At 41.7% G+C, this 13989-nt stretch overlaps 1 protein-coding gene across 3 annotated transcripts in view; it reads right to left on the bottom strand.

The window, feature by feature from the left end:
- The window catches only part of Hmgxb3 (HMG-box containing 3), a 64243-nt gene that overhangs the window by 20032 nt on the left and 30222 nt on the right, over window positions 1–13989 (bottom strand). For all 3 annotated transcript variants that reach the window (XM_008849377.3, XM_008849379.3, XM_008849380.3), the window contains 5 exons: window positions 12217–12389; window positions 12003–12100; window positions 8449–8547; window positions 5345–5494; window positions 31–332 (listed from right to left, as the gene is read on the bottom strand). In XM_008849377.3, coding sequence (XP_008847599.1) covers window positions 31–332; window positions 5345–5494; window positions 8449–8547; window positions 12003–12100; window positions 12217–12389 — 822 coding nt within the window. The remainder of the gene's footprint in view (window positions 1–30; window positions 333–5344; window positions 5495–8448; window positions 8548–12002; window positions 12101–12216; window positions 12390–13989) is intronic.

Below are 13989 nucleotides of genomic sequence, written 5' to 3'. Positions count from 1 at the left end.
ACAGCTAGGGGCAGAGCAAAGGGTACTTACTTTGGCCCCCCTTTGAACAATGGGCTGCTACAAAGAAGGCACTGCGTGGATGGAGACTCATAATAATTTGACCAAGAAGTCTGTTCAATGGTGACTGTCTCCTCACTCACGTTGGACAGGATAAGTCGAGAGCTGTTGAGTTCGTGAATCAAAGTGAAGACCTCAGCCAGCTCTGACTCGTTCTCAGGAATCTGCAGGACTTTACGCAGCAGCTGCAGTGTGGACTGACGCTGGATCTCCCGCTGGGCTGAGCTCAGGGGTTCTGTGGTGCTCAGTACATCTGGGAGTGGTGAGCTGGCTTCCTGGGAAGAGAGTGATCAAATCATCAAGCACCCAGGGTATAATGAGGCACCAGATTAAAGTCACTGGTCTGCAAGGAGCAGAGGGATACACCCACGACTGAGGGGTAGGAAAAAGAAGCACCTGTCAGCTCAGTTCAGCCAGTAGCTCACTGCACCACTAAAGGCTCTGTGGAGCTCAGCTTTTCTATCAGTAAACAAGAGGTAAAACACACCTCTTGGCAATGGATTTAACTGGAAGATAACAGAACTTGGGTTTAGATCTGGAGATTAACACTAGTGGCTATACATGTGGAACCCAAGGCAATTTATTTGATTTTTTTCTGAGCCTCAATTTATTTAATCTGTGAAATAGAGGAAAAAAATGCAACTAGTATCAGGAACCAGAAAAGAAATGATGACAATTCTCTGGTGGTTCCTGGCTCCACCTAAGTATGGAAAATAGGGTGTCACACTGCTGGTACTACAATGTGTAAGTAGCATTTACCTAAGGAAGGTCTGCAGACTGTGTGAGACCTGAACATTACCACAGACCAGCACCTACCTTCAAGAGGAGCAGGCAAGTCCAGAGAGATTAAATGAATTGAATGGAGGGGTTTTCTTATCTTAGCTCACTGTTGTCTTGAGGTACTGAGCCACTTTTTCCACACCTACCATAGAAAGCTCAAAGCAGGTTTTGTTCATTACCTAATCTCTTGGGTCTGCCATCTCTATGCTATGCTCTCAATGTTTACAACTTTCCAAAATTCATATTTTGAAATTCTAAGCCAGGCATGGTGGCACACACCTTTAATCCCAGCACTTGGGAGGCAGAGGCAGGAGGATCTCTGTGAGTTCAAGGTCAGCCCATTCTACACAGGGAGTTCCAGGTCAGCTGGGGCTATAGGGAGACCCTGTCTCAAAAAGATTAAAAAAAAAAAAATTCTACTCCTCAGTTATGTTAGGAAGCTGGGGCCTTGGGTGATCAGGACATGAGGGAGCCCCATGATGGGGATCAGTGTTCCTAGGCCAGGTGTGGAGGTACATGCCTATAATCTAAACACTCGGCAGGAGGATCACAAGTTTAAGGCTATTCTGAGTTACATAGCAAGACCTTGTCTTAAACACACATAAAAAGAGCTCATTTCTACCTTTCATCATAGGAAGACACAGTAAGAAAGTGCCATCTATGAGCCAAAAAGCCTTGGCCAGACACTGAATCTGCTAGCATCTTGGCTGTCTCAGCCTTCAAAACTCTAAGAAACAAATCTCTATCTTTTTTTTTTTTTTTTTTTTTTTTTTTTTTTTTGTCTTTTTGAGACAAGATCTCCCTGTAGCACCAGCAGACCTAGAACTCACTATGTAGAGTGCCAGGACTAAAGGCATACGCTACCATGCCTGGCCCAAATTTCTATCATTTTAAAGAAACATTTCTAGTAACCTTCCAGAACAATTACTGCATAGACTAAATGAAATACTGCAAAGACAATGAATGGCAATACTGATACATGAATGTTTGCACTACAAAGTTTTTGTGTGGCTTCAGGGTAGAATAGAGTTTTATACACTAGCCAGAGACTTCTAGGAACAAGGTTTTGAATTACTCATTAACAATAGTCCCTTCTCAGGTGACTCAGGAGATTCCTGCCTCAGTCTTCCACCAGCACAGAATGAACTGCTGCCTCCTCTGTTAATCTCCATTGTCAACGTAACCAGATTTGGAATCACCTAGGAGACACAACTTTGGACAATTCTGAGGGTATTTTCAGAGAAGTTAAACTGAGGAGGGAAGACCCACCTGGAATGTGGGCAGCATCCTCCCATGAGCTAGAATCCTACATTGAACAAATAGGAAAAAAGGGACCAGCAAGATGGCTCAGCAGGTAAAGGTACTTGCCACTAAGCCTTACACCCCGAATTTGATCCCTGGGACCTACATGGTGGAAGAAAAGAAAGGAGTTGTAGAAAGGAGCAAGTCAGCTAACACCAGCATTCATCTACTTCCTCATCTGCCCAGATGTGAGCAAGATCCCAATAACACAACCTTAAGCCATACCTGCCATCATGGCTTTTTTGCCAGAATGGATTGTATGCCCTAAACTTTAAGCCAAAATATGCCCCCTCCCCCTTTTTTCTTTGAGACAGGGTCTCATCATTTAGCCCTGACTGGTCTGGAACTCACTATATAGACCAGGCTGATCTTGAACTCAGATCCACCTGCCTCTGCCTCTTGAGTCCTGGATTAAAGGTATATGTCACCACACCTGGTCTTTCTTCCCATAAGTTGTTTCTTGCCAGGTTATTGGAAAATTAAAGAAGTTAACTAACACAATCACTATCCCCCTTGTTGGTGAGGATAGGTATCTACTTACTTATTTATTCACCAATGAGAATGAGGCCTGGTTTAAAGATGCAGACTCACATTTGCTAAGTAGGTTAAATATTGCTCTATAAGAGCTAAATGCTTAACAAAAGGGGACTCCCTTTTGACCTTTCTTTATTAACAACTTTTGTCTCCCTGTCTGTAACTGTTTGGTTACTTGTCTTTCTCCCTCACTGTAAGCTCCTCAAGGGAAAGCACTGCATCCAATTCATCTCTGAAGGCCTGGCCCATAGGAGGCATTCAACATGCTTGATGAGCAAATGAATAGCGGAAGAAGAGTAACTAACAACAGAATAAGCTGTTCTGGAAAACTACATGCTCCCAGCCACAACTCTACAGAACCATGAACTTGAAGACAATGTGAACAGCAACACTCATTTGGAAGCTAGGGATAAGGAGGACTGAGGAGATGAGGAGGACTGAAGGACATTCCAGCCAAGAGATGTTGCATCTCAATTGCACAGTGAATGGAATGTACTGCCAGCAGGGGGCCCCAAAGGGAAGTCCTGGTTTCTGACCTGTTTTATTCTTTATTTTTTGAATATACATGTGTATTGGAGAGAAAAGGTAGAGGGTGTGGAGGAAACACCTGCCCAGAAGAGATTATGGTCTCTAGGAAGTTAAGGGAAGCAGACAACATGGTGTGATCGGCACTATGAGAAGAGAGCACAATGAAAGCCGCTTCCAGCAGAGGGCGCTTGGTTGAGCAAGAGAATCCACGGCAGGGCTTTACAGTAGAGTGACTCCTTGGAGCTCAAGTGAGTCTTCCCTTGGGCTCCTGGTTCTCTAAGTAAAATGGCAAGGTCTAATCCAGCTCACTTTTGTTTTACTGATGGAGAAACAAGGCTCAGGATGATGGAGAAACAAGGCTCTATCCAGCTCACTTTTGTTTTACTGATGGAGAAACAAGGCTCAGGATGGTGGAGAAACAAGGCTCAGGAAAGAGAAGCTTCCAACTCGAAGTCTTTACCAGCTAGGTCTCCCAACTCCCACTCTCATTACTATCTTATCCATTTTTACAAGGTCAATGACGCCAGAATACCACCTCAAGCACAAAAACAAACTTAGAATCTAGACAGCAAGATTTGTCACCATGAAGGCTCTCCATATGCAGAAAACTTGAAGCTTGAAGCAGTGTCCTCACCTGTCCTGTGCACTCCCAAAACTTGTTAAATCTTTTTTTTTCTCAATTTTTTTACATTTAATAACCACATGATTAGAAGCATTTCATTACCTCTTTAACACATTCAGTAACACATTCCACAGCAAGGATACATCTCTTTCAAAAGTGGCTGTAAATTTTTAGGTTCACAGTTGAATTAATATGGTTTAATCTCCTTTCTCAAATAACCTTCCTCTAGGCCTCTTTCCCTGGCTGAGATACTCCATGACTCAGTCCCAGTATATTTTTCAGGTCTTATTTTTCTTACTGTGCCCTTGCTATAAACATGTTACCCCTACCTGGAGCCAAATGGAATTCTCTTTACTTTTAATACTGGGTCCCTGGGCTGAAGCTAGAGTTCAATTAAGTTCTTGTCTAGCATTTGAGAAATTCTAGATTTGATCCCTAGCATAACCAATAAAACCCCCCAAAATGCTTGTCCTGGAGAATGGCTTCCCTTTCCTTCAAAATCCTGTCCCTCTTTAGAGATCCAATGTAGACCTGGGGTGGCCAAACTTCACCTTGGATTCTTAACCTGTTCTAAGTGACACTTTCGCTCCCCTCTCTGGCCTTGGGCTGACAGTCACTATCTACAGAAGGTACATCAACTCTCAGGTCTGTGCTGGGCATCTCATCTCTTCTTTTTAAGGCTTACTCTGCCATTCTCTTCAGTGACTTAAGTCTGGTTCTCAGTGATCAAAGCACTGGGCTGGTATGGTTTCCATGTGCACCCCCAAATTTCATGTGTTGGAAACTTAATCCTCAAATATTAATGGAACTTAACACACAGGTGTTTTTTTCTTTATGGGGGGGGGTATAGAGTGGCTCTGTCTTTTTTGAATGGATTAATTCATGACTGGATTAATGGATCGGTTATTATAGGTGCCTTTGCTATGAAAGTAAGTGCTTTCTGGCTCCTTGTTCTGTTTTCTGATGCCCTTTGCCATGTTATGATACAGTGAGAAGATCTTTATCAGATGATGGCAACTGGTATCAGGTTCTTAAGATTTCTCAGCCTCGTGGAACTATAAGCACATGATTTACCTCTATTATAAATTACCTAGTCTTGGGGCTAGAGAGATGGATCAGTGACTGCTCTTGCAGAGGACCTGGGTTCGGTTCCTAGCACCTACATAGTGGTTAACAACCACCTGTAACTCCAGTTCCAAAGGATCTGATGCCCTCTTCTGACCTTGCGGGCATAGCATGACACAGATGCACCTACATACATGTAGGAAATATACACATAAAAGTAATAAATATTTTTTAAAAATTATCCACTTGAGTATTTTGTTGTAACAGAAAATGGATTAAGACACTGACCAACCCCCTACCTTGTCAATCCAGAGAGAAGGTACTTCCTCAGGTTCAGAATCTATAGCTTAGTTACAATCCTGATCTAACCACTAATCATATATTTAAAACCTTTTATTTCAGCCAAAACAGGTTCACAAACAAAGCCCAAATCAAGTGCTGGGGGAACAAACTCACGATAGCCTTTGTGGTTTTCTCTGTCCTGTCTTTGGCAAGGTTAAAACCACAGCTGGGACAAATCCGAGGTTTGTGGCGGTTGGTGTAGACATAGCTACAAGAGGGATTTTTGCACTTTCCCCGTCCTCTTGATGTAGCCAGGCCCAAATCCTAAAAAAGAAAGATGTTTAAACTATAAAAATTATGTTAAACCTGAGTAGCAGGTCATATGTCACTACAGAAAAAAGTAGCAATGACAAATTAGATTTAGCTTAACTTCTAAGGACTCTTGAAGCAAGATCCCAATTCTAGAGTTAAGCCATTTCAATTTTAGTATAGGCTAAAGTATACACACACACACAACTTGGCAAGTCTAGTCCTTCTCTATCTTCGAAACAAGTGAGTTGACTCCTAAGGGTCAGATATTCAAATGTCTGGGTGTGGTGGGGCATCTGTAGTCCACTTCTCAGGAGATAGGAGGGAGGAGGTGGAAGAAGCCATGGCCAACCTTGAAGACTCCATAGTAAGTTCAAGGCTGGATTGAACTACGTGAGATCCTTTCATGAAAAAAAACAGGGCTGGTGATACGGCTCAGTGACTAAAACTGCCTACTATCAAGCAAGTGGGGCAGAGCTCAGATCCCCAGAATCTACTTAAATGCTGGGTGGCCATAGCAGCCCACCTGGAATTCCAGCCTTAGAAGGCGGAGACAAGACCTGCCCAGAGCAAGCTTGGTAACAAGACTAGCCACATCAGTGAGCTCTGGGTTTGATTAGAGACCCTACCTCAAGGAGAATACAAAGTAGAGAACTGAGGAAAATTGTTAGTATTAACCTCAGGTCTCCACACTCACACTCATTCACTTGCATGTGCACCTGTAAATACACATGCATCCACACACATGCAAACACATATATACAGACCACAGACACATGTATCAATAAAAAGAGAAAAGAAAAATAACAGCAACAAAATTTTAAAAATTCAAATGCCTTTACAGATTCTAGGTAGCTGGCAGAGTGAAACCATCTGTTCCAACGAGATCACTAAGGTGAACTACAGATGTGCTTACATATGCAAGGCCTTAAGTTCAATCCCTAGCACTGGGGGGAAAATGTGTGCTTAAAAGATAAACTGTAACTTCTGAACTACTAAAGCTCAAAGCTGTTCCATCTAGATTCCTATAATAAGCTAATCAACCCAACGAAGAACCCTAGACAGTTCCCAACACATGGTAAATCTAATACAGCCTCTTAGAAACAGGCCACGGTGGGCACTGGGGAAAAACATCTAAGTAGAAGTCCAAGAGACACATTCTCTTCAGCAGTCAGTAGAGACTAGACATTAATCTACTACTAAGCTGTCTTGTTTACTATACAGAGAGATATTCAACATAAATTCCTTTCTTCCCTCCTTTCTTTTTCTTCTTTTATTAGACGAGGGTCTCACTGTTACCCATGCTGACCCTGAACTCCTATACTGAAGTGAGCTCCTTTTCTGAGGTTCCCACACAGCTAGGACTGTAGGTTTGGACCACCATACTTAGTTACTAAATGTCCCTTTTTTGGGGGGGTCTTTTTGAGACAGGGTCTCCCTGTAGCCCCAGCTGTTCCAGAACTCACTATGTAGACCAGGCTGGCCTTGAACTCACAGAGATCCACCTGCCTCTGCCTCCCAAGTGCTGGGATTAAAGGTGTGTGCCACCATGTCCGGCACTAAATGTCTTTTCAATGAATGAATGAAAGACCTTTTCTAAATATGTCATAATTAAATAAGAACTTAAAAAAAATCTAGGGCTCAGTGGCTAAAAGCACTGGCTCCTTTCAAGAGGATCCAGGTTTGGTTCTCAGCACTCACAGGCGTCTATAATGGTCCAAAACTGCAGTTCCAGGGGATCTTATGCCCTCTTTTGGCCTCCACAGACACTGCAGGACACAGGTGCACTTACTAGGCAGGAAAAACACTCATACACATACAATAAAAATAAATAAATAAAATCTAGTTGCACTCATAAGACCTGTTTATCTGACTCAGACAAAATGCCAAAAGTCATCTGGCTGATTGTTACTTTAAGAGTCAATAGTACAGCTGGGTGTGGTGGCGAAGGCCTTTTATGCCAGCACCCGGGAGGCAGAAGTAGGCAGATCTCTGTGAGACTGAGGTCAGCCTGGTCTACATAGTGAGTCCAGGCCAGCTGGGGCTGCAGGGAGACCCTGACTCAAAAAGACAAAAAAAAGTCAATAGTACAAAAGAATGGATAAACAGAAGCCTAAAGATACCTACACCCACACAGCCTATGGTCATATGGCATACCAGCAATAGAGCCAGAACTATATTTGGACTAGGTCTTTGGACTACTTACTGTTTATTCTACTTCTCCATGTTTCTTACCTTGCAAAACAATGACCTCAGAGTCACACATTCCTATATTGAGATGCTAGTGTATTATAATATCAAAAATATAAGGAAAGCTAGTCCCAGGGGCACAGCCAGCTGCTCAGGAGGATGAGATAGAAGGATCAAAAATTCAAGGCTGGCCAGGGTTACAGAGCAAATTCAAGGGCAGCCTAGACAACTTAGTGAGACCATGCTCCAAAATAAAATAATTAAAAGGGCTGGGGATGTAGCTCAGTGGTGGAGTACTTGCCTAGTGTGTGAGAAAGTCTGGGTTTAATCCCTAGTTCTGTAAAACAAAACAATAAATAAATGGGTTGAGGGGGACCCTTGTGGGAAATGCTTCATTAACCAAATGTGTTGCTTTACTAGCACACTTCTCAAATCCTTTAAGACTATCTTTTTGAGTGTTTATATTTTAAGGGAAGGAAAAAAATGCAGTCCTGCCTAAACTCATTTGTGGAACCTACTTTCTAGGCTGTAACTGTGAACTGAACTCTGATCTATGACTACTCTCAATAAAAAAATGTCCTGGCCCACACTTTACAGCTACCTGGAAAATCCCTAACACAACCCAGCAGACTCCCCAGCAGTTACCATTTTTATCAATGATGAGATATTTACATTCATCTCTGATCCTGCCCTCACTCTCTGCTATACTACCCACTCCCTGGCCTCCTACAGACCTTCAACCACAAAAATCAAGACAACTTCCATGTCAATTCACTTACCAAGGTGACAGTACAGCTGTATTTATATGGAGGAAACATATCAGGCTTGACCTCTACAACTTTTACCTGAGGCATCCTGTTGTCTGGGCAACTTGATAGCTATGGATTGAAACGAATCAGTTAGTGCTACTTTTACACCACAGACAAACTCCTGGGTTTTAAAATAACTTGAGGAAATAGTTTCTGGGTAACTTGTAAAGCTAAGCTCCAAATGAACCCTCTAGATTGCTAGTCGGCAGTCATGAGCACAACAAAGACTGAATTCAAGCCCCATACTTTGCTTTGTAACTTTGAACAATATGTATTACAAACACCATGAGTCAGATTTACAACTACTATCAGGCAATAAAAGCATATAATAGCTATATATTCATATATACAATTGAATGTTAGCACAGAAGACTATCTGCTATGTCATGGGCTAGAAGAGAGATTATGATTGTTTCCCCCCTTTACCACTATCTATAAATTTTTTAAATGTTCTTTAAGAAATATACAGATTACTTATATAACTAAAAAAGATAAGGCATTCTAAATTAATATTGTTCTCTAACAGGGAATTTAATTTGTTAACTGGTTTAATGCTAGCAAAAAATTTGTGGCTTTTAAAACTAAACAATGTTGCTGAACAAAAACTATTTACAAAGAATGCTGCAGGTCTGTCGAAACAACAGAACACACACGAGGATGACAAGAGCTGGAATTTCACAAGACTTGTCTCTATCCAACATCACACATGTAACTATACAGGAGCCACACTGGGTAGTAAACAAAACAGCCTTTCAAGTAAAAGCCAGTTAATTCTATCAAGACAAATGTAGATCTGTCAAGAAAGCTACCTATTAAACAGCATACAGCCAGGGAGATGGCAAATGGATGTTCCTACTTGGGGCTGGCTCATGGCAGTTTTCAAGCTATCAGTCACAAGCCAGCCAGGGGTGAATACAATACTTCACAAATAAGAATGGGAAACAGAAAAATGCATGCACAGAAGTACAAAGCTTCGTTAAATGTTTAATCACTGGCTGAACTGTAATACAAAATTGTTACTGACAATCATAGAAAAGTTTGAAAAATGTAAGCTTAGGAAAATGAAGTAACTATTCTAGATATGTGGGGGCTGGGAGGGAAGCTAAGTATAGCAGCAGCACATGCCTATAATTACAGGACCCGAGAGGCTGAGGCAGCAGAATCTCAAGTTTTAGGCCAGCCTGGGCTATCTAGTAAAACTCCATCTCAAAAATAAACAAATAAATGTTCTTAAATACATGGAATTAAAAAAATTTTATTTTATTTTATTTTATGAGTGTTTGCCTGCATGTGTATGTATGTATACCATGTGTGTGCCTGGTGTCCTCAGAAACCAGAAGAAGGCATCAGATCCCCTGGAACTGGAGTTACAAATGGTTATTAGCCACCATATGGGAGCTGGGATTCGAACCCAGGTCCTCTGCAAGAGCATCCGTGCTCTTAACTGCTGAGCCATCTCTCCAGCCCTAATACATGGAATTATTATATAGGGGAAATTATCATCAAATTGAAGGAAAGTTATACGTCACAAACTAGGAAATGGAGTAAAAGCCATGTTTAGGGTTTATAAAACCTGTATTACGAACACACATTCAAGAAAAGACTTGAACACTGAAATTCAGCATACCTGATTTTTAAAAGTTGGTTAGTTCTAGGTGGAAGGCAATGAGGGGTTTTTTTCTTTCTTTACCTAAATTTTCTTTTCTATTTCAAAATTTGTTCTTTGATACTTTCACACCCTTATGACGTATCTCATCTTATTTACTCCCCATTCTCCCTTTTATCCCATTCCCTTTCCCTCTTTTTTCTTTTTTGAGACAGGGTCTCAATATGTATCCCACAATAACCTCCAACTCATTATATTATGTGGTCCAGGCTGGCCTTGAATTTGCAATCCTCCTACCTCAGCCTCCCAAGTCCTGGGATTACTGTGTGCCACCACGCCCAGCTCAATTTTTTAAAAATATTTTTAAAATTTATTTTTTGTGTATGAGTATACTGCCTGCATGTATGTACGTGCATCCGTGTCAGTTGTACAATGCCAGCTGAGGTCAGAAGAGGGCATCAAATCCCCTTGAACTAGAGTTATGGACAACTGTTAGCTACCACGTGAGTGCTGGGAATTGAACCCGGCTCCTCTGCAAGAGCAGCCAGTGCTCTTAACTGCTGAGCCACATCTTCAGTCTCCCAGCTCAATTTTCTCTAACAGTCAGACATTCTTTTTTTCTTTTTCTTTTTTGGTCTTTTGGAGACATAGTGAGTTCCCAGCAGCCCCAGCTGGCCAGGAACTCACTATGTAGACCAGGCTGGCCTCAATCTCACAGACATCCACCTGCCTCTACCTCTGCCTACCCAAGTGCTGGGATTAAAGACATGCCCCTCCCCCACCAGGCATTAATTTTTAAAGGAGGCTAAGCAGCCATGAGAAAGAACTAAACACAATGACTGATCCTAGACTGGATCCTATGTGGAAGAAGTAATATGCTTGAGTAAATCAGACAAAATTAGATCATGAAGATTAAAATAGTGCATTAACATTTAGCCAAAACAACAACAACAAAATAAACACCATCCTTAGGAAATACACAAAGAAGCATTAAGGAGTAAAGGACCATGTTGCTTTCCCTTTCATTATGTACATTTTATACATATGTGTGCACAAGTCAGGAGAAACATGCAAGAGCACAAATGATACAGCTTATAAATTTTCTATTAAAAAAAATTGGGGGGGGGGATCTCACTATGTAGCCCTGGCTGTCCTGGAACTGGTTACAGAGACCAGGCTGGCCTTGCACTCAGAGACCCAGCTGCCTCTGCTTCCTGAGTACTAAGATTAAAAGTGTGTACCACCACATCTGACTAAAAGAACTCTTAAATTAGGTGTATCTAGAAGTAAAAAGAGATGCTTCAGTGGTTAAGAGCACATACTGCTTTTGCAAAGAACCTGAGTTGGTTCCTAAAACCCATAACATGTAGCTGACAACTACCTGTAATTCAGTTACAGGGGAATCTGAGGCCTCTGACCTTTGCAAACACCTGCACTCACACGCAACCCCCCACACCCAGATAGACACCTTAAAAAAATTTACTTATTTATCTTGTGCATGCACAAGTGCAACGGTACTCATCTGGTGGTAATAGGATAACCTTCAGAAATTGGTTCTCTCCTTCCACCATGTGGGTCCAGGGGATTGAACTCATGGTTTGTGGGCAAGTGCCTTTACCTGCTGAGACATCGCACTGGCCCTGGGCTCATATGCTAATAGGTGCTTCTGGGTAAAGATCTTTTAGTTGCTCTTTACAGTGTTTTCATTTTTGCCTATTTTAAAAATTTACACATCTAAAAGGCTTGAAATCAAGCAAACATTCATGTTATAAAACGAAATCATAATTCATGTTAACATCCTCCTAGAGGTCCACCATTGTAAGAATCGGTGCCTATCATTTGCCTATGCCTAATGGCTTTGATACTAAACACAGTGACCAGATTTCCAAACAGTGCTCCTCTTGGAAATCTGCCTTACCTTCACTTCACCAGAGCTAGACGGCTGTTGGATTGGCTGGCCCAGCTGTTTCAATGTGCTTGGCTTCAGGCCACAAGTCCTCACAGAGGGAGTCTTATCTGTGAGAACCAGAAGCCAACTAGGTAACTCAAGTGTATGCAGCTTCCCCAGGTCTCTCCTCCCCATTCTCCAAATCAGACACAACCCTTCCTTAAAGTTCTAAACTAGCTCTTACCTAGGGGAAAGGCCTGCCTGGCCCTGGGCAGTCCCATGCTGCTTCCCCGCCCCACATTTGCTGGAGCTGGCAATATTGCTCTCATGGGTCTTGCTGCAGCCAGTAATGAGGGCTTGCCTCGTGCTCTTCCTTTAGGCTCTGGTGCTTTGGGTCCAGTGGTGAGCAGGTCAAATCTGGGGAGGCAAAAATAGAAGGAAATCTTCTGGAAATTTTAGACTAAGGAGAAGAAAACCAAAGTGCAATCTCCAAATAAGTTTGTGGGTTTTTTTTTTTTTTTTTTTTTTTTTTTTTTTTTTTTTTTTCCCAAATAGTACTTTTTAAAATAGTACAATGGTTAAGCCAGCAGGCTTTAATAAATTGAGTTCAAATTTAGCCTTTATGTATCTGCAGGGCTCTGATCAAGTAATATCACTCCTTTGTTAATCTCAAGTTTGTAATACACAAAATGGGTAAGTGATTATATTTTCTGGATCACCATAAAAATACAAACTAGCTAGGTTTTGTGGCACACACCTGTAATCCCAGCAGGAAGATCCAGAGTTCAGTGACATTCTCAGCTACACAGTGAGTGCAAGGTTAGCTAAAGTTACATTAGACCCTGTCTCAAAAAACTAACTAAATAACACAACAGTATAAAGCAATGTCTACAGTGTGTAATACCAACAGGTATTGTAGTTCTAACATCTAATTTGTACAAATGTTGTTTGAAGTCTATCAAGTTCCCACCAAGGGCAGCACAGAGATCCTAGACAACAAAGTTCCTGTGTTCTTTTCTGGATATTTTGTTTTGTTTTGAGAGAGGGTCTTCCTGTAGCCCCAGCTGGCCTGGAACTTACTATGTAAATAAGGCCAGCCTCGATTTCACAGAAATCCACCTGCCTCTGCCTCCTGAGTACTGGAATTAAAGTTGTGTGCCATCAAACCTAGTAGGCCTGCATGTATGTAAATGTACCTGTGACATGCAATGTCTGCAGAGGTCAGAAGAGGGCATCAGATCCCCTGGAACTGGAATTCCAGATGGTTGTTAGCTGCTATGTGGGTGCTGGGTATTGAACCCAAGTCCTCTGAAAGAGCAACCAGTGCTCTTAACTGCTAAGCCATCTCTCCAGTCCCAAGAGATGATTTAATATGCCAAAAGAGTAAAGCTGTGGGCTTTAGTCTTTTTGTCTGAGACCCAAATCACCTTAACCAGGCATGGTTCAGGCCTTATGCCTAACATTGGTACTGTAAAGATTAAGAACATAGGAACTAGCCAGGTTTGGTGGCACATAACTTTAATTCTAGCACTCAGGAGGCAGAGGCAGGTGATTTCTGTGAAATCGAGGTCGGCCTTGTCTACACAGTAAGTTCCAGGCCAGCTGGGGCTACAGGGAGACCCTCTCTCAAAACAAAAACAAACAAACAAAAAATAATAATAAAAAAGTTCTAAAGCATATTAAGACTTGGAGAAATTGCTCAGCAGTTAAGAGCACTGGCTGCTCTTGCAGAGGACCCAGGTTTGGTTCCTAGCACCCATATGGTAGCTATCATTTGTGTAAAGAAAGTAGGAAAAATATACACACACATAGACATTTATAACTGTTTAAAATTAACTCTTGAAACACTAGGAAGTGGGAATATTGACTATCCCTGGGAAACAAATAACTAAATAATGGAACAGGAGAGAGTTTTTTTAAAAAAAACTCTTGTACTTTTAAAATTTGAACTAAGTAAATATATTTCCTACTCATTCAACAACAAAACCCTTAAAAATTATAACAGAAACCAACTGCG

Source organism: Nannospalax galili, unplaced genomic scaffold (genome assembly GCF_000622305.1).
Source record: "Nannospalax galili isolate Female #2095 unplaced genomic scaffold, S.galili_v1.0 scaffold704, whole genome shotgun sequence".
Classification (NCBI taxonomy): Eukaryota; Metazoa; Chordata; class Mammalia; order Rodentia; family Spalacidae; genus Nannospalax; species Nannospalax galili.
Note: the sequence above shows the minus strand (reverse complement) of the source record. Positions and strands in the feature narration are given on the sequence as shown.